Source organism: Scomber japonicus, chromosome 1 (assembly GCF_027409825.1).
Source record: "Scomber japonicus isolate fScoJap1 chromosome 1, fScoJap1.pri, whole genome shotgun sequence".
Taxonomy (NCBI): Eukaryota; Metazoa; Chordata; class Actinopteri; order Scombriformes; family Scombridae; genus Scomber; species Scomber japonicus.
In genome coordinates this window covers 43,366,073-43,379,521 of record NC_070578.1, presented here as the reverse complement: position 1 = coordinate 43,379,521, position 13,449 = coordinate 43,366,073, and the positions used below count along the sequence as shown (strand labels likewise).

At 43.9% G+C, this 13,449-nt stretch overlaps 1 protein-coding gene across 1 annotated transcript in view; it reads left to right on the top strand.

The window, feature by feature from the left end:
- Positions 1-3,432: 3,432 nt before the first annotated feature.
- The window catches only part of LOC128372965 (NLR family CARD domain-containing protein 3-like), a gene marked incomplete at its 3' end in the record, with an annotated part of 35,539 nt that continues 25,522 nt past the window's right edge, over positions 3,433-13,449 (top strand). Inside the window, exons 1-7 of the mRNA XM_053333214.1 lie at positions 3,433-3,531; positions 3,883-3,993; positions 4,969-5,047; positions 5,239-5,467; positions 5,718-7,518; positions 7,617-7,790; positions 8,065-8,156. Coding sequence (XP_053189189.1) covers positions 3,443-3,531; positions 3,883-3,993; positions 4,969-5,047; positions 5,239-5,467; positions 5,718-7,518; positions 7,617-7,790; positions 8,065-8,156 — 2,575 coding nt within the window. The remainder of the gene's footprint in view (positions 3,532-3,882; positions 3,994-4,968; positions 5,048-5,238; positions 5,468-5,717; positions 7,519-7,616; positions 7,791-8,064; positions 8,157-13,449) is intronic.

Sequence of the window (13,449 nt, the reverse complement as noted above, 5' to 3'; positions counted from 1 at the left end):
AATGACTCTAATGATGTAATGTCTGATGTCTTCAGTCACACTAAGATCGACCAATGAGGGCAGAGTGTTAATCTGCAGTGTGTTTGATGACAGTGAGGTTTTAGCGGCATTAAAGAGGACAGTATGTTTATGAGGACACATGATTCAATCAATCAATCTTTATTTGTATAGCGCCAAATCACAACAAGGCTCTTTCCACATAGAGCAGTTCTAATCCGAACTCTTCAGGTGTTAACTTTAAAGAGACCCAACATTCCCACATGAGCAACAGCTGATAAATATTTATCCTGTCTGTTAACGTTTGACTTCAGTTGTTCCAAAGTTCAGAGCTGCTGTTCTGTGATCAGATTTCCTTAAAGAAGACTTCAGATTAAAGATGAACACAGAGAGATGAGACTGTTTGTGAATCAACAGACCTTAAAAACCTCCTGCTGTGAGTTACATGTTTCTTCTTCTTCTGCTTGTTTAAATGTTGATGGCGCTATCGCTGGCTGGTTGAAGCTGCTGATATATTTCACACAGCTGTTACGTTGCTTTGTTTACTCACTGCTGGAAGAAATGAGAAAAGCTTCATTTTGCCAAAGCTGGAATTCAACCTGAAGCGCCAGAAAAATGGAAACACCAGCGTGATGCAACTCAACTCTGCTGTTTGTTTAATTACAGGATGTGTTCATATTGAGGCTCTGCTGTCTACCTATACATGAAAACATAGAATAAATTACATCCATAAAATAATACAAACTATTAGAAACATCTGTACAATGAAATTCACAGCAGGACATCAACACTGTGAACCTAAAACAATACCTTAAAACAGTTTTTAAACATGTTATATTTATTACAGGACTGTTTTTTTCTGTCACTTTATTTAACTTAAGAAATAATAATGTGCATTGATATTAATATAACTACTGTACTCCTCATTGTTCCACTATGACTTTCACTGACTGCTAATACTATAAACTGAGTTATATGAGTATGAACATGGAATATACAGCCAACACCTGAACCTGGCTGTTTAAGGCTTTGTGTACGATGACATTCATTGTACTAAACTTTAGATAAACAGGCTAAAGTGACTGTTGGTTTTTTTCACAAAATATTAATAAGTAATATAATTAATAAATAATCCACAGTTTCCACAAAGAGACTTTGTTTCACAGGTGGGTGAGTGATTAACAGCCATGACAGCAAACAGCAGCAGAGGTGGAGCTGATCCTCGGTACAGACAGACGGGTGGAGCTGATCCTCGTACAGACAGACAGGTGGAGCTGATCCTCGTACAGACAGACAGACAGACAGGTGGAGCTCATCCTCCGTACAGACAGACAGGTGGAGCTGATCCTCGGTACAGACAGACAGGTGGAGCTGATCCTCATACAGACAGACAGGTGGAGCTGATCCTCCGTACAGACAGACAGGTGGAGCTGATCCTCCGTACAGACAGACACACAGGTGGAGCTGATCCTCGTACAGACAGACAGGTGGAGCTGATCCTCCGTACAGACAGACAGGTGGAGCTGATCCTCGTACAGACAGACAGGTGGAGCTGATCCTCGTACAGACAGACAGACAGGTGGAGCTGATCCTCCGTACAGACAGACAGACAGGTGGAGCTGATCCTCTCTACAGACAGACAGGTGGAGCTGATCCTCCGTAAAGACAGACAGACAGGTGGAGCTGATCCTCCAACAGACAGACAGGCGGAGCTGATCCTCGTACAGACAGACAGGTGGAGCTGATCCTCGTACAGACAGACAGGTGGAGCTGATCCTCTTACAGACAGACAGGTGGAGCTGATCCTCGTACAGACAGACAGGTGGAGCTGATCCTCCGTACAGACAGACAGGCGGAGCTGATCCTCCGTACAGACAGACAGGTGGAGCTGATCCTCGTACAGACAGACAGGTGGAGCTGATTCTCCGTACAGACAGACAGGCGGAGCTGATCCTCCGTACAGACAGACAGGTGGAGCTGATCCTCGTACAGACAGACAGGTGGAGCTGATCCTCGTACAGACAGACAGACAGGTGGAGCTGATCCTCCGTACAGACAGACAGACAGGTGGAGCTGATCCTCTCTACAGACAGACAGGCGGAGCTGATCCTCCGTAAAGACAGACAGACAGGTGGAGCTGATCCTCCGTACAGACAGACAGACAGGTGGAGCTGATCCTCGTACAGACAGACAGACAGGTGGAGCTGATCCTCCGTACAGACAGACAGACAGGTGGAGCTGATCCTCTCTACAGACAGACAGGTGGAGCTGATCCTCCGTACAGACAGACAGACAGGTGGAGCTGATCCTCCGTACAGACAGACAGACAGGTGGAGCTGATCCTCGTACAGACAGACAGGTGGAGCTGATCCTCCGTACAGACAGACAGACAGGTGGAGCTGATCCTCTCTACAGACAGACAGGTGGAGCTGATCCTCCGTACAGACAGACAGACAGGTGGAGCTGATCCTCGTACAGACAGACAGGTGGAGCTGATCCTCCGTACAGACAGACAGACAGGTGGAGCTGATCCTCCGTACAGACAGACAGACAGGTGGAGCTGATCCTCTCTACAGACAGACAGGTGGAGCTGATCCTCCGTACAGACAGACAGACAGGTGGAGCTGATCCTCCGTACAGACAGACAGACAGGTGGAGCTGATCCTCCGTACAGACAGACAGGTGGAGCTGATCCTCCGTACAGACAGACAGACAGGTGGAGCTGATCCTCTTACAGACAGACAGGTGGAGCTGTTCCTCCGTACAGACAGACAGGCGGAGCTGTTCCTCCGTACAGACAGACAGGTGGAACTGATCCTCCGTACAGACAGACAGGTGGAGCTGATCCTCCGTACAGACAGACAGACAGGTGGAGCTGATCCTCCATACAGACAGACAGACAGGTGGAGCTGATCCTCGTACAGACAGACAGGTGGACTTAATGAAACCTCAGTAATAAACATAAAGTAGAATTATCTCTTTTTTGACAATGTTAACAAAAACTGAAAAAAGTAGGATTTATTGTATTGCACTATATCTATACCGTGTTCTGCTCATGCCAAAAATAGAAAAGGATTTCTTTAATTATCCTGACTCTCACACACCCAGGTGAACATTATATACAAAGATTAACACACAGCTTGTTCATCACCACATTCCTGCTCTTCAGCTGAATCTCTCTTGGTATTCTCTGGTCTTGGTCTTGACTACAACATGATATTCAGTTATTTAATCAGGCAAATGAAAAGTCAGTGGAACATTCAGAAACTAAGTTATTAAACATTAAAGCTGAGTGAAAGTCTTTAAATAGTTTGTTACTGTGGCTCCATCTGGTGGTGGAATGAATAATGACAGGATGTTAGACAGCAGTGCAGACCTGTGTGATGTGCAGCTGGTTGTAATGAATGAGCATGTTGTTGTGTTTGTGTGAAGGTGTTTCTCTGCTATGGATCAGTGTGAGGACAGAGAGGAGGGAGTCCCTCCCTCTAAAAGCTCTCTGTGTGGGGAACATGACAGCCAGACCAAAGCTCAGAGGTGAGATGAGGATCTCTAACTGTCCATCACTGTTCTCCACTCACATCACTCCACCATCATTATTCACACTCACTGTCACATCTGACACTCAACTACTGAATAATAAGTCACAATAACTCAGAATGAACTACTAACTTTGTGAGTTAACAAAGAGCTCAACCACTGATTAGTCAACTAATCAACTAAGATGAGACAGCATCTTTCATCAGATGACATTTTGATGAACAGGAGAACGTTTCTCATCCACTGTCTTCTTACTGATTTTCATTCTGCTTCTAAAACTTCAGCTGCTGACAGTCTGCTCAAAATTCATCTTTTTAAACTCTTTGATTTGTTCATTGTTTGTGTCAGGATGCAGCAGCAGAGAGCAGACTCTCCTGAACCCAGCTGTGTGTCCATGAAAAGTGACCGGTCTAAGCATCGTCCTATTTGGTTTAAAGACGGACAACCTGCTGATGGAAGGTAAGAATTTAAAAATGGTTGGTTGGCTGTTTGGGCTGAATAACCCTCCTGTGTTATGTGGGGTGGAGCAGGTGAACCAGGCACAAACACCACAGACAGGTTCAATGGAAACAGCTTTAATGCTCAGAAACCAACAGACAGGCTTACAGACCATAAAGGGAAAGCAGTTCAAATAAGGTTGAAACCAGCAAGAACAGGAAACAAGAGGAACAGGAACAGACAAGAACAGCATCACAATCTAGTGTCTAGAATGAAACACCTTTTTTCATTTCTTCTTCTTCTTCCAACTCTCTTCTAAAAAAATACAAAAATAAATTGTCCCATTAAATTCAGAAAATGTTTTTAATGTTATGATCAGAATCTTTATGGATCAGATGGGAAAATGGACAGAAGATAATTCTCATAATTTACAGAAAGTCTGTCTTTTACAGAGTTAAAGCTGCTGTGTTGAAGGTGAACTGGGATGTTTATACTTCCATCTTTAGTTATTGAGGTTAACACAGATTGTTACTGAGCCAAAGAACTGCTGTAGAACATCCTCACTTCCTTCTTCTTCTGTTGACTCATGACCAAGTCGCTGCCATCCTCTTTTCATCACTGCAGCAATATGAACTCATCAGTCACTCTGTTCTGAAACATTTCTTCTATTTAATCTGACATTTAAACTGATGATTCATCCTTCATTTCTTTGGTTTTAAACTTCATGCTTTTGTCTGTTTTATTAGTATCAGGATGCAGCAGCAGAAAGCAGGCTCTCCTGAACCCAGCTGTGTGTCCATGAAGAGTGACTGGTCTATGGGTCGTGTTATTAAGTTTAAAGATGGACAAACTGTTGTTAGAAGGTAAGAATTTAACATCCAGTAATCAGAGCAGCATTTACAGGAGTTCATTTAGTCATCATGACAGAACATCTCTAATAAGCTGAGTGCAGATTTGAGTCATTAAATGTCCTTAAACGTGATGTTTTCTCCACAGAGTTCAGCAGCAGAGCTCAGAGGTTCCCAGTGATCAGTCTGCACAGCAGCATCAAACACAGCTGGACTCCATATTTATGGTGTGTACATGTACAAACACACCTTTTACTATTAACTCCATCAACCACAGATGAAATACTAAAGTAGCATTCAGGTCCTAACAGTGTCCATGCTGCTCTGTTTAGACCAGCAGGCCTTCAGACTGACACATGAATCACATGTTGTGTTCTACCAGTTTAAATGAAATGTTCACTTTATCTTTCTGTTCCAGCTGCTGGAGGAGAACATCGTCACTTTTGTGAAGAACGAGCTGAAGAGAGTCCAGAGGGGTCTGAGTCCAGATGACCCAGAATGCTTAGAGAGTCAGAGTGAGGATGAGGAGGTGTTGGACGGTGAGGAGGAAGAGCAGAGGAGGAGCAGCAGAGAGGCATTTCTGAAGATCACACTGCACTTCCTGAGGAGAATGAAGCAGGAGGAGCTGGCTGAGCGTCTGCAGATCAGTAAGAGGATTTTAACAGATTTAACATGATGGAGAGGAAATGGAGGCAACATGGGAGAGGTTTATATTTCAAACTCTGCTGTAAATATGCTGCACACATCTGCATCAGATCAGAGGCTGTTTGTCCTCCACTGATGAGCTGAATAAAACTGATGGAGGAGGAAAAACTACACAGACACACTTACATGTTCAGATTTCTAGACTTTCTGTAGGACCCACTCACTGATTTCATTTGTTGTTTGTTCATTCAGGAGCTCGTGCTGCAAAGTGTCGACGTAAACTCAAGTCTAACCTGCAGAAGAAGTTCCAGTGTGTGTTTGAGGGGATCGCAAAAGCAGGAAACCCAACCCTTCTGAATCAGATCTACACACCGCTCTACATCACAGAGGGAGGGACTGCAGAGGTCAATGATGAACATGAGGTCAGACAGATTGAAACAGCATCCAGGAAACCAGACAGACCAGAAACAACAATCAGACAAGAAGACATCTTTAAAGCCTCACCTGGAAGAGATGAACCAATCAGAACAGTGATGACAAAGGGAGTGGCTGGCATTGGGAAAACAGTCTTAACACAGAAGTTCACTCTGGACTGGGCTGAAGACAAAGCCAACCAGGACATACACTTCACATTTCCATTCACTTTCAGACATCTGAATGTGCTGAAAGAGAAAAAGTACAGCTTGGTGGAACTTGTGCATCACTTCTTTACTGAAACCAAAGAAGCAGGAATCTGCAGGTTTGAAGAGTTCCAGGTTGTGTTCATCTTTGACGGTCTGGATGAGTGTCGACTTCCTTTGGACTTCCACAACACTGAGATCCTGACTGATGTTACAGAGTCCACCTCAGTGGATGTGCTGCTGACAAACCTCATCAGGGGGAAACTGCTTCCCTCTGCTCGCCTCTGGATAACCACACGACCTGCAGCAGCCAATCAGATCCCTCCTGAGTGTGTTGGCATGCTGACAGAGGTCAGAGGGTTCACTGACCCACAGAAGGAGGAGTACTTCAGGAAGAGATTCAGAGATAAGAAGCAGGCCAGCACCATCATCTCCCACATCAAGACATCCCGAAGCCTCCACATCATGTGCCACATCCCAGTCTTCTGCTGGATCACTGCTACAGTTCTGAAGACCATGAAAAGCAGAGAGAGACGAGAGCTGCCCAAGACCCTGACTGAGATGTACATCCACTTCCTGGTGGTTCAGTCCAAACTGAAGAACATCAAGTATGATGGAGGAGTTGAGACAGATCCACACTGGAGTCCAGAGAGCTGGAAGATGATTGAGTCTCTGGGAAAACTGGCTTTTGAGCAGCTGCAGAAAGGCAACCTGATCTTCTATGAATCAGACCTGACAGAGTGTGGCATCGATATCAGAGCAGCCTCAGTGTACTCAGGAGTGTTCACACAGGTCTTTAAAGAGGAGAGAGGGCTGTACCAGGACAAGGTGTTCTGCTTCGTCCATCTGAGTGTTCAGGAGTTCCTGGCTGCTCTTCATGTCCATCTGACATTCATCAAGTCTGGAGTCAATCTGCTGAAAGCAAAACAAACAACTTCCTGGTGGTCTGAAGTGTTCAAAGAGAAACCTAAACTAAAACAACTCTACCAGAGTGCTGTGGACGAGGCCTTAAAGAGTCCAAATGGACACCTGGACTTGTTCCTCCGCTTCCTCCTGGGTCTTTCACTGCAGACCAATCAGACTCTCCTACGAGGTCTGCTGGCACAGACAGGAAGTAGCTCACAGACCTATCAGAAAACAGTCGAGTACATCAAGAAGAAGATCAGTGAGAATGTGTCTGCAGAGAGAAGCATCAATCTGTTCCACTGTCTGAATGAACTGAATGATCGTTCTCTAGTGGAGGAGATCCAACAGTACCTGAGATCAGGAAGTCTCTCCACAGATAAACTGTCTCCTGCTCAGTGGTCAGCTCTGGGATTCATCTTACTGTCATCAGAAAAAGATCTGGACGTGTTTGACCTGAAGAAATACTCTGCTTCAGAGGAGGCTCTTCTGAGGCTGCTGCCAGTGGTCAAAGCCTCCAACAAAGCTCTGTAGGTGCACACAGAACTATCCAGATTAATGTAGTGTCATCTTTGCTCAATGAAGAAAAGTAATGTTTGCAATTCTTTTATTCTAATCAACTCTTCAGGTTGACTGACTGTAACCTCTCAGAGAGAAGCTGTGCAGCTCTGTCCTCAGTTCTCAGCTCCCGGTCCTCTAGTCTGAGAGATCTGGACCTGAGTAACAACAACTTGCAGGATTCAGGAGTGAAGCAGCTTTCTGCTGGACTGGAGAGTCCACACTGTGGACTGGAAACTCTCAGGTCAGATTTTTTTTTAGATATGCTGATAAAGCTTCAAAGTTATTTCTTCTGTCAAAGTAAAAACAGAATCAGATTAAACTCTGAGCTTCAGCAGTTGCAGCCTACAGCAGCAACATGTGCTTTCTCTCCTTCTACTAACCTAAAATGTATCTGCATGACACCAACATACAGCAGGGGGTGCTGAGTGTCAACATAAAGGCCTGAAGGACAAAATCCTGTTTATTGAGTTGAGAATGTTTTTAAGCTCATTAGATGAAGTGTTGTGTGTTTTCAGTCTGTCAGCATGTCTGATCACAGAGGAAGGCTGTGCTTCTCTGGCCTCAGCTCTGAGGTGCAACCCCTCCCATCTGAGAGAGCTGGACCTGAGCTACAATCATCCAGGAGACTCAGGAGGGGAGTTACTGTATGCTGGACTGGAGGATCCACACTGGAGACTGGACACTCTCAGGTATGGACAGACAGGTGGACACTCTCAGGTATGGACAGATAGATGGACACTCTCAGGTATGGACAGACAGACAGACACTCTCAGGTATGGACAGACAGGTGGACACTCTCAGGTATGGACAGACAGGTGGACACTCTCAGGTCAGGTATGGACAGATGGACAGACACTCACTAACTGAGGGACTGTGGTTCATGTTTAATGGTGGATATGAGTGAAGGTGTATGAAGCTGATTGTGTCTTTGTCTCTTCCTCCAGGATGGACCATGGTGGACCGCAGAGACTGAAACCTGGTCTGAGGAAGTGTGAGTGTGTTTTCAGTTTGATTCATGAGAACTTTGAGAAAAACTGGATGAAATATGTAAAAGAAGTGAAAAAAGTTCAAAATGATGGAAAATGTGTTTAGTCAGAAATGGGCGTGGCCTAAACTGACATTTATCTTGAACCAATGAATCCATGAAACAGAAATTTCCTTCTGTTGGTCACAGTTCAGGAGTTAAAAGAGAAATGTTTTATAAATGTCCACATGGTGGCGCTACCTGCTCCAAAATGTCCCTCATGTCTCTCCTGCAGATAAAGTTCATTCATTCATACTGACTTCAGCTGTTTGGAGCATTTGGACTAAAATGTGTTTGTAACAGACGACAGTTTGAGATGAAAATAACAGACTTGATGTGCAAAGACCTTCAATTTACACCAAACCTGATGAACAAACATGAATATTACTGAATATCACTGTCATGTTGACTGTTCATGTTCTAACTGAACTGTTAAAGGTTCACTTACTCTGTATGTCCAAAGCTTTCAGTCAAATCTCATGGTCTTCCTCAGTGATGGAGTGTCTCAGTTGTCATGGAGATGGTTTAAGTTTGAATGGTTTCAGTAAAGTAGTTAATAAATCAACAGATGATAAACTGCAGCTGTATTGTGTCTCGTTCTCTCCATCAGATGCCTGTGAACTGGAACTGGATCCAAACTCAATGAATAGAAACCTCAAACTGTCTGACAACAACAGGAAGGTGACAGATGTGTATGAGGTTCAGTCATATCCTGATCATCCAGACAGATTTGAATCCTGTCCTCAGCTGCTGTGTAGAAATGTTCTGACTGGTCGCTGTTACTGGGAGGTTGAGAGGAGAGGAGACATTTATATATCAGTGAGTTACAGAAGAATCAAAAGGAGAGGAAACAGTTATGACTGTGAGTTTGGAATGAATGATCAGTCCTGGAGTCTGAAGTGCTCTGATGATGGTTACTCTGTCTGTCACAATAACATAGCAACACCCATCACTTCCTCCTCCTCCTCCTCCTCTGTCTCTAACAGAGTAGCAGTGTATGTGGACTGTCCTGCTGGCACTCTGTCCTTCTACAGAGTCTCCTCTGACACACTGATCCACCTCCACACCTTCAACACCACATTCACTGAACCTCTGTATGCTGGGTTTGGGCTCTGGTCTGGTTCAGTCTCTCTGGTTCCTCTGTAGGAGGGAGAGTCTCTCTGGTTCCTCTGTAGGAGGGAGAGTCTCTCTGGTTTCTCTGTAGGAGGGAGAGTCTCTCTGGTTCCTCTGTAGGAGGGAGAGTCTCTCTGGTTCCTCTGTAGGAGGGAGAGTCTCTCTGGTTCCTGTGTAGGAGGGAGAGTCTCTGGTTCCTCTGTAGGAGGGAGAGTCTCTCTGGTTCCTGTGTAGGAGGGAGAGTCTCTGGTTCCTCTGTAGGAGGGAGAGTCTCTGGTTCCTCTGTAGGAGGGAGAGTCTCTCTGTGTCCTCTGTAGGAGGGAGAGTCTCTGTGTCCTCTGTAGGAGGGAGAGTCTCTCTGTGTCCTCTGTAGGAGGGAGAGTCTCTGTGTCCTCTGTAGGAGGGAGAGTCTCTCCTGTGGACAGAAACTCTGCTGACTGAAGATCAGCTGCTGAAATCAAACATCACACACTCTGCACTGTGAAGCAGATCTGTCTCAGACTCAAACACTCAGTTATTTTTCCTTCTACATGATTCATTGATTAGTCTCAGTTGACTCTGCTGTTGTTACTGTCAGGATCCAATGGGCAGCATGCAGCTCTATTCATGTTTCAATCTAATAACATCTGTCCACAGTGTTTTTGTGCTTCTCACATGTATTTGATCTGATCATCAATAAAAACTATTCATGACATTATTGTTGAAAGCATCCTCACTTTACTGACATAATATATATATATATATATATATATATATATATATATATATATATATATATACTCCTGAAATGATGTAATTCCAACTTGGTCATGTGCGTTTGTCCATTTGATGTTGGATAGCCTTCATTGTCACCAAGATTTCCTTCATGATTGTAAACTGACCAGTAGTCACAGGATCAGAATGGTGCAGAATGCTGGAAGACCACAGAAAGCGACATACGCAAACTATCCACCTTCCACACATCATGCCTGCGAAAAATCCTGCATATATTCTGGCCCAACACCATCTCAAACAATAAACTTCTCAACATTACCAAACAAGACAACATGTACAATATGATCACAAAGCGAAGATGGTCCTGGATTGGCCACGTCCTCAGGATGGACACCGACGCTATCCCAAGAATCGCACTCCATTGGACCCCAGAAGGCAAAAGAAAGAAAGGGAGGCCTAAAACGACGTGGCGTAGGACCATAGAGAAGGAACTCCAACAGCACCACCAGAGCTGGGGAACCATTTCAAAGACAGCTAAAGACAGACAGAAGTGGAGGGACTTTGTTGCTGCCCTATGCGCCAACCGGCGCGATGGGGATAAGTAAGTAAGTAAGTAAGTCACAGGATCATCAAATTCAATCATGTCCTCTTCTTTTTATTGTCATCCACACGTCCATCACCCTTTAACCCATGTATATCTGTATGTTTGGCGTGCAGCATCTCTAATTCCAGGATATTGGACTTCATAATCTTTCAGATGAGGAGGGGGTCAGGTTTCCCTTCTAATGTCTGTGAATCCATGACAATAGTCAGCTCGAGCTCGAAGGACCAAGTTAAGTAGGAGGTTCAGAAAAGGTTGATTATCATGATGAGTATCTGTCAGGATGTGGTGCTACAATAAATGGAGGGGAAAAAAAGGCACACACTTGTCTCCAAGTCTGAAAGAAACAACTGGTCCAGTCTAAGAGAGGAGTACAGTGCTCCAAAGTAAGGTAGGAAATGACATTGACTGATATGTCGCCCAAACAGTTGCTACCACGGTAACTGGAAGTAAGTGGACCCCAGCTGTTGCTATCCAGCAGGCAAAGGCAGCCCTCAAGCATCAGAACATTTTTGGTCAGGTTCAGCAAGGGAGAGGAGGCCTTGACCTCGGAGAGAGCCGACCATCTTGGCACAAAGCAACCCCATCGCAGCACTGAGGTCTGGTGGTTGTAGCGGTACACCAACAAAAGCAGGCTATGAGGCGTGCAAAGGTGGTTTCTCAGAGCAGAGCAGGGCCAGTGGATGTGATGGGAGGAGGTTGAGAAGAGAAAGTTCTCTTGGAAGGAGTTGTGCGATATGAAATCACATCGAACCTGCTTCGTCATTCGAGCCACCTATGACATCCTGCCTCAACCAGTGGTACAGAGAACCCTCTTCATGCCCCTTTTGTGAATCTCCAGCCAGCTTGAAGCACATTCTGGTGGACAAGCCTGATGATGCCATACCTCCTCTCGCATCCCATCCCATAGGTGCAATGGCGTTCATCTGAGGGCAGTGTGTATGATGATAGTGAGGTTTTTGCAGCATTAATGAAGACAGTATGTTTATGAGGACACATGTTAGTCTTTTCATTAGTTTAACAAAAAAGTAAAAAAGTAAAAGTAGAAAACCAAACCATCATACAGACATCTGATAAACTACTCATCATACAGCTGAGCATATTTATTCAGATTATATCAATGATCATTTATTATTTTCAGCTGCTCCACTAAATGAATAATAATAATATTAAAACTACATAAGCTAGTGTTGAGAAAAGCTCCCAGTAGAACCAGTGTGTGAAATAAAGTGGTGGAACTGGAGGAAAATCACCAACATTTGTGCGGTGAGTCTTCCAGTCTGCCATCTTCCCACTTTTTGTGTTGTTGGAATATAAAAGACACAACTAATAAAACTATGATTAGACTTTATGGTTCAGCTGATAAATATTTATCCTGTCTGTTAATATATGACTTCAGTTGTTCCAAAGTTCAGAGCTGCTGTTCTGTGCTCAGATTTCCTTAAAGAAGATTTCAGATTAAAGATGAACACAGAGAGATGAGACTGTTTGTGAATCAACAGACCTTAAAAACCTCCTGCTGTGAGTTACATGTTTCTTCTTCTTCTGCTTGTTTAAATGTTGATGGCACTATCGCTGGCTGGTTGAAGCTGCTGATATATTTCACCTTCACTCAGCTTCATTCAGATGATTTTCAGCATCTAAAGGAAACGTAGCCGACAGTTTTCATCATGTTTGTGTCAGCAGCTGTTAAAATGATCTGATAACAGTAGAGATGGTAGTTATAGTGATATATATATATGTAATGATGAAATGAGTTATATGAGTATGAACATGTAATATACAGTATGTACTCCATATAATATAAAGATTAGACTCATCTGTTATGGTTCAGCACCCTGCCAACAACTGAACCTGGCTGTTAAAGGGTTTGGGTACGATGACATTCATTGTACTAAACTTTAGATAAATAGACTAAAGTGACTGACTGTTGTTTTTGTAAAACTGTTTCTTGAAGTCAGTAATTGTGTGTTTGACTCATTTAATTGGTCGTATCAAAGGTCACCTCATTGCGGCTGTGGCTCAGGAGGTAGAGCGGTTCGATTACCGGCTCCTCCAATCTAAACTGCATTGAATGTGTGTGACTGATTAGTTTCCTCCTGATGAGCAGCTCCCTGTGTGGTAGCTCCTCTCATCAGTGTGTGAATATGTGAATGATACATGTAGTGTAAAAACGCTTTGAGTGGTACTAACTACTAGAAAATCACTAGATAAGTACAGTACAGTCTATTACCTCTGTCATTCACTTTGAACCTGACAAACATTATGACAGTTATTGTAATAATTAATCCACAGTTACAACAGTCCACAGTCCAACAAAAAGAGTTTGTTTCACAGGTGGGACGGTTAATGATGAACAGGTAATAAAAGCCATATAATAATATAAAGTATGATTAATGATATTCAGTTATTTAATCAGGCAAATGAAAAGTCAGTGGAACATTCAGA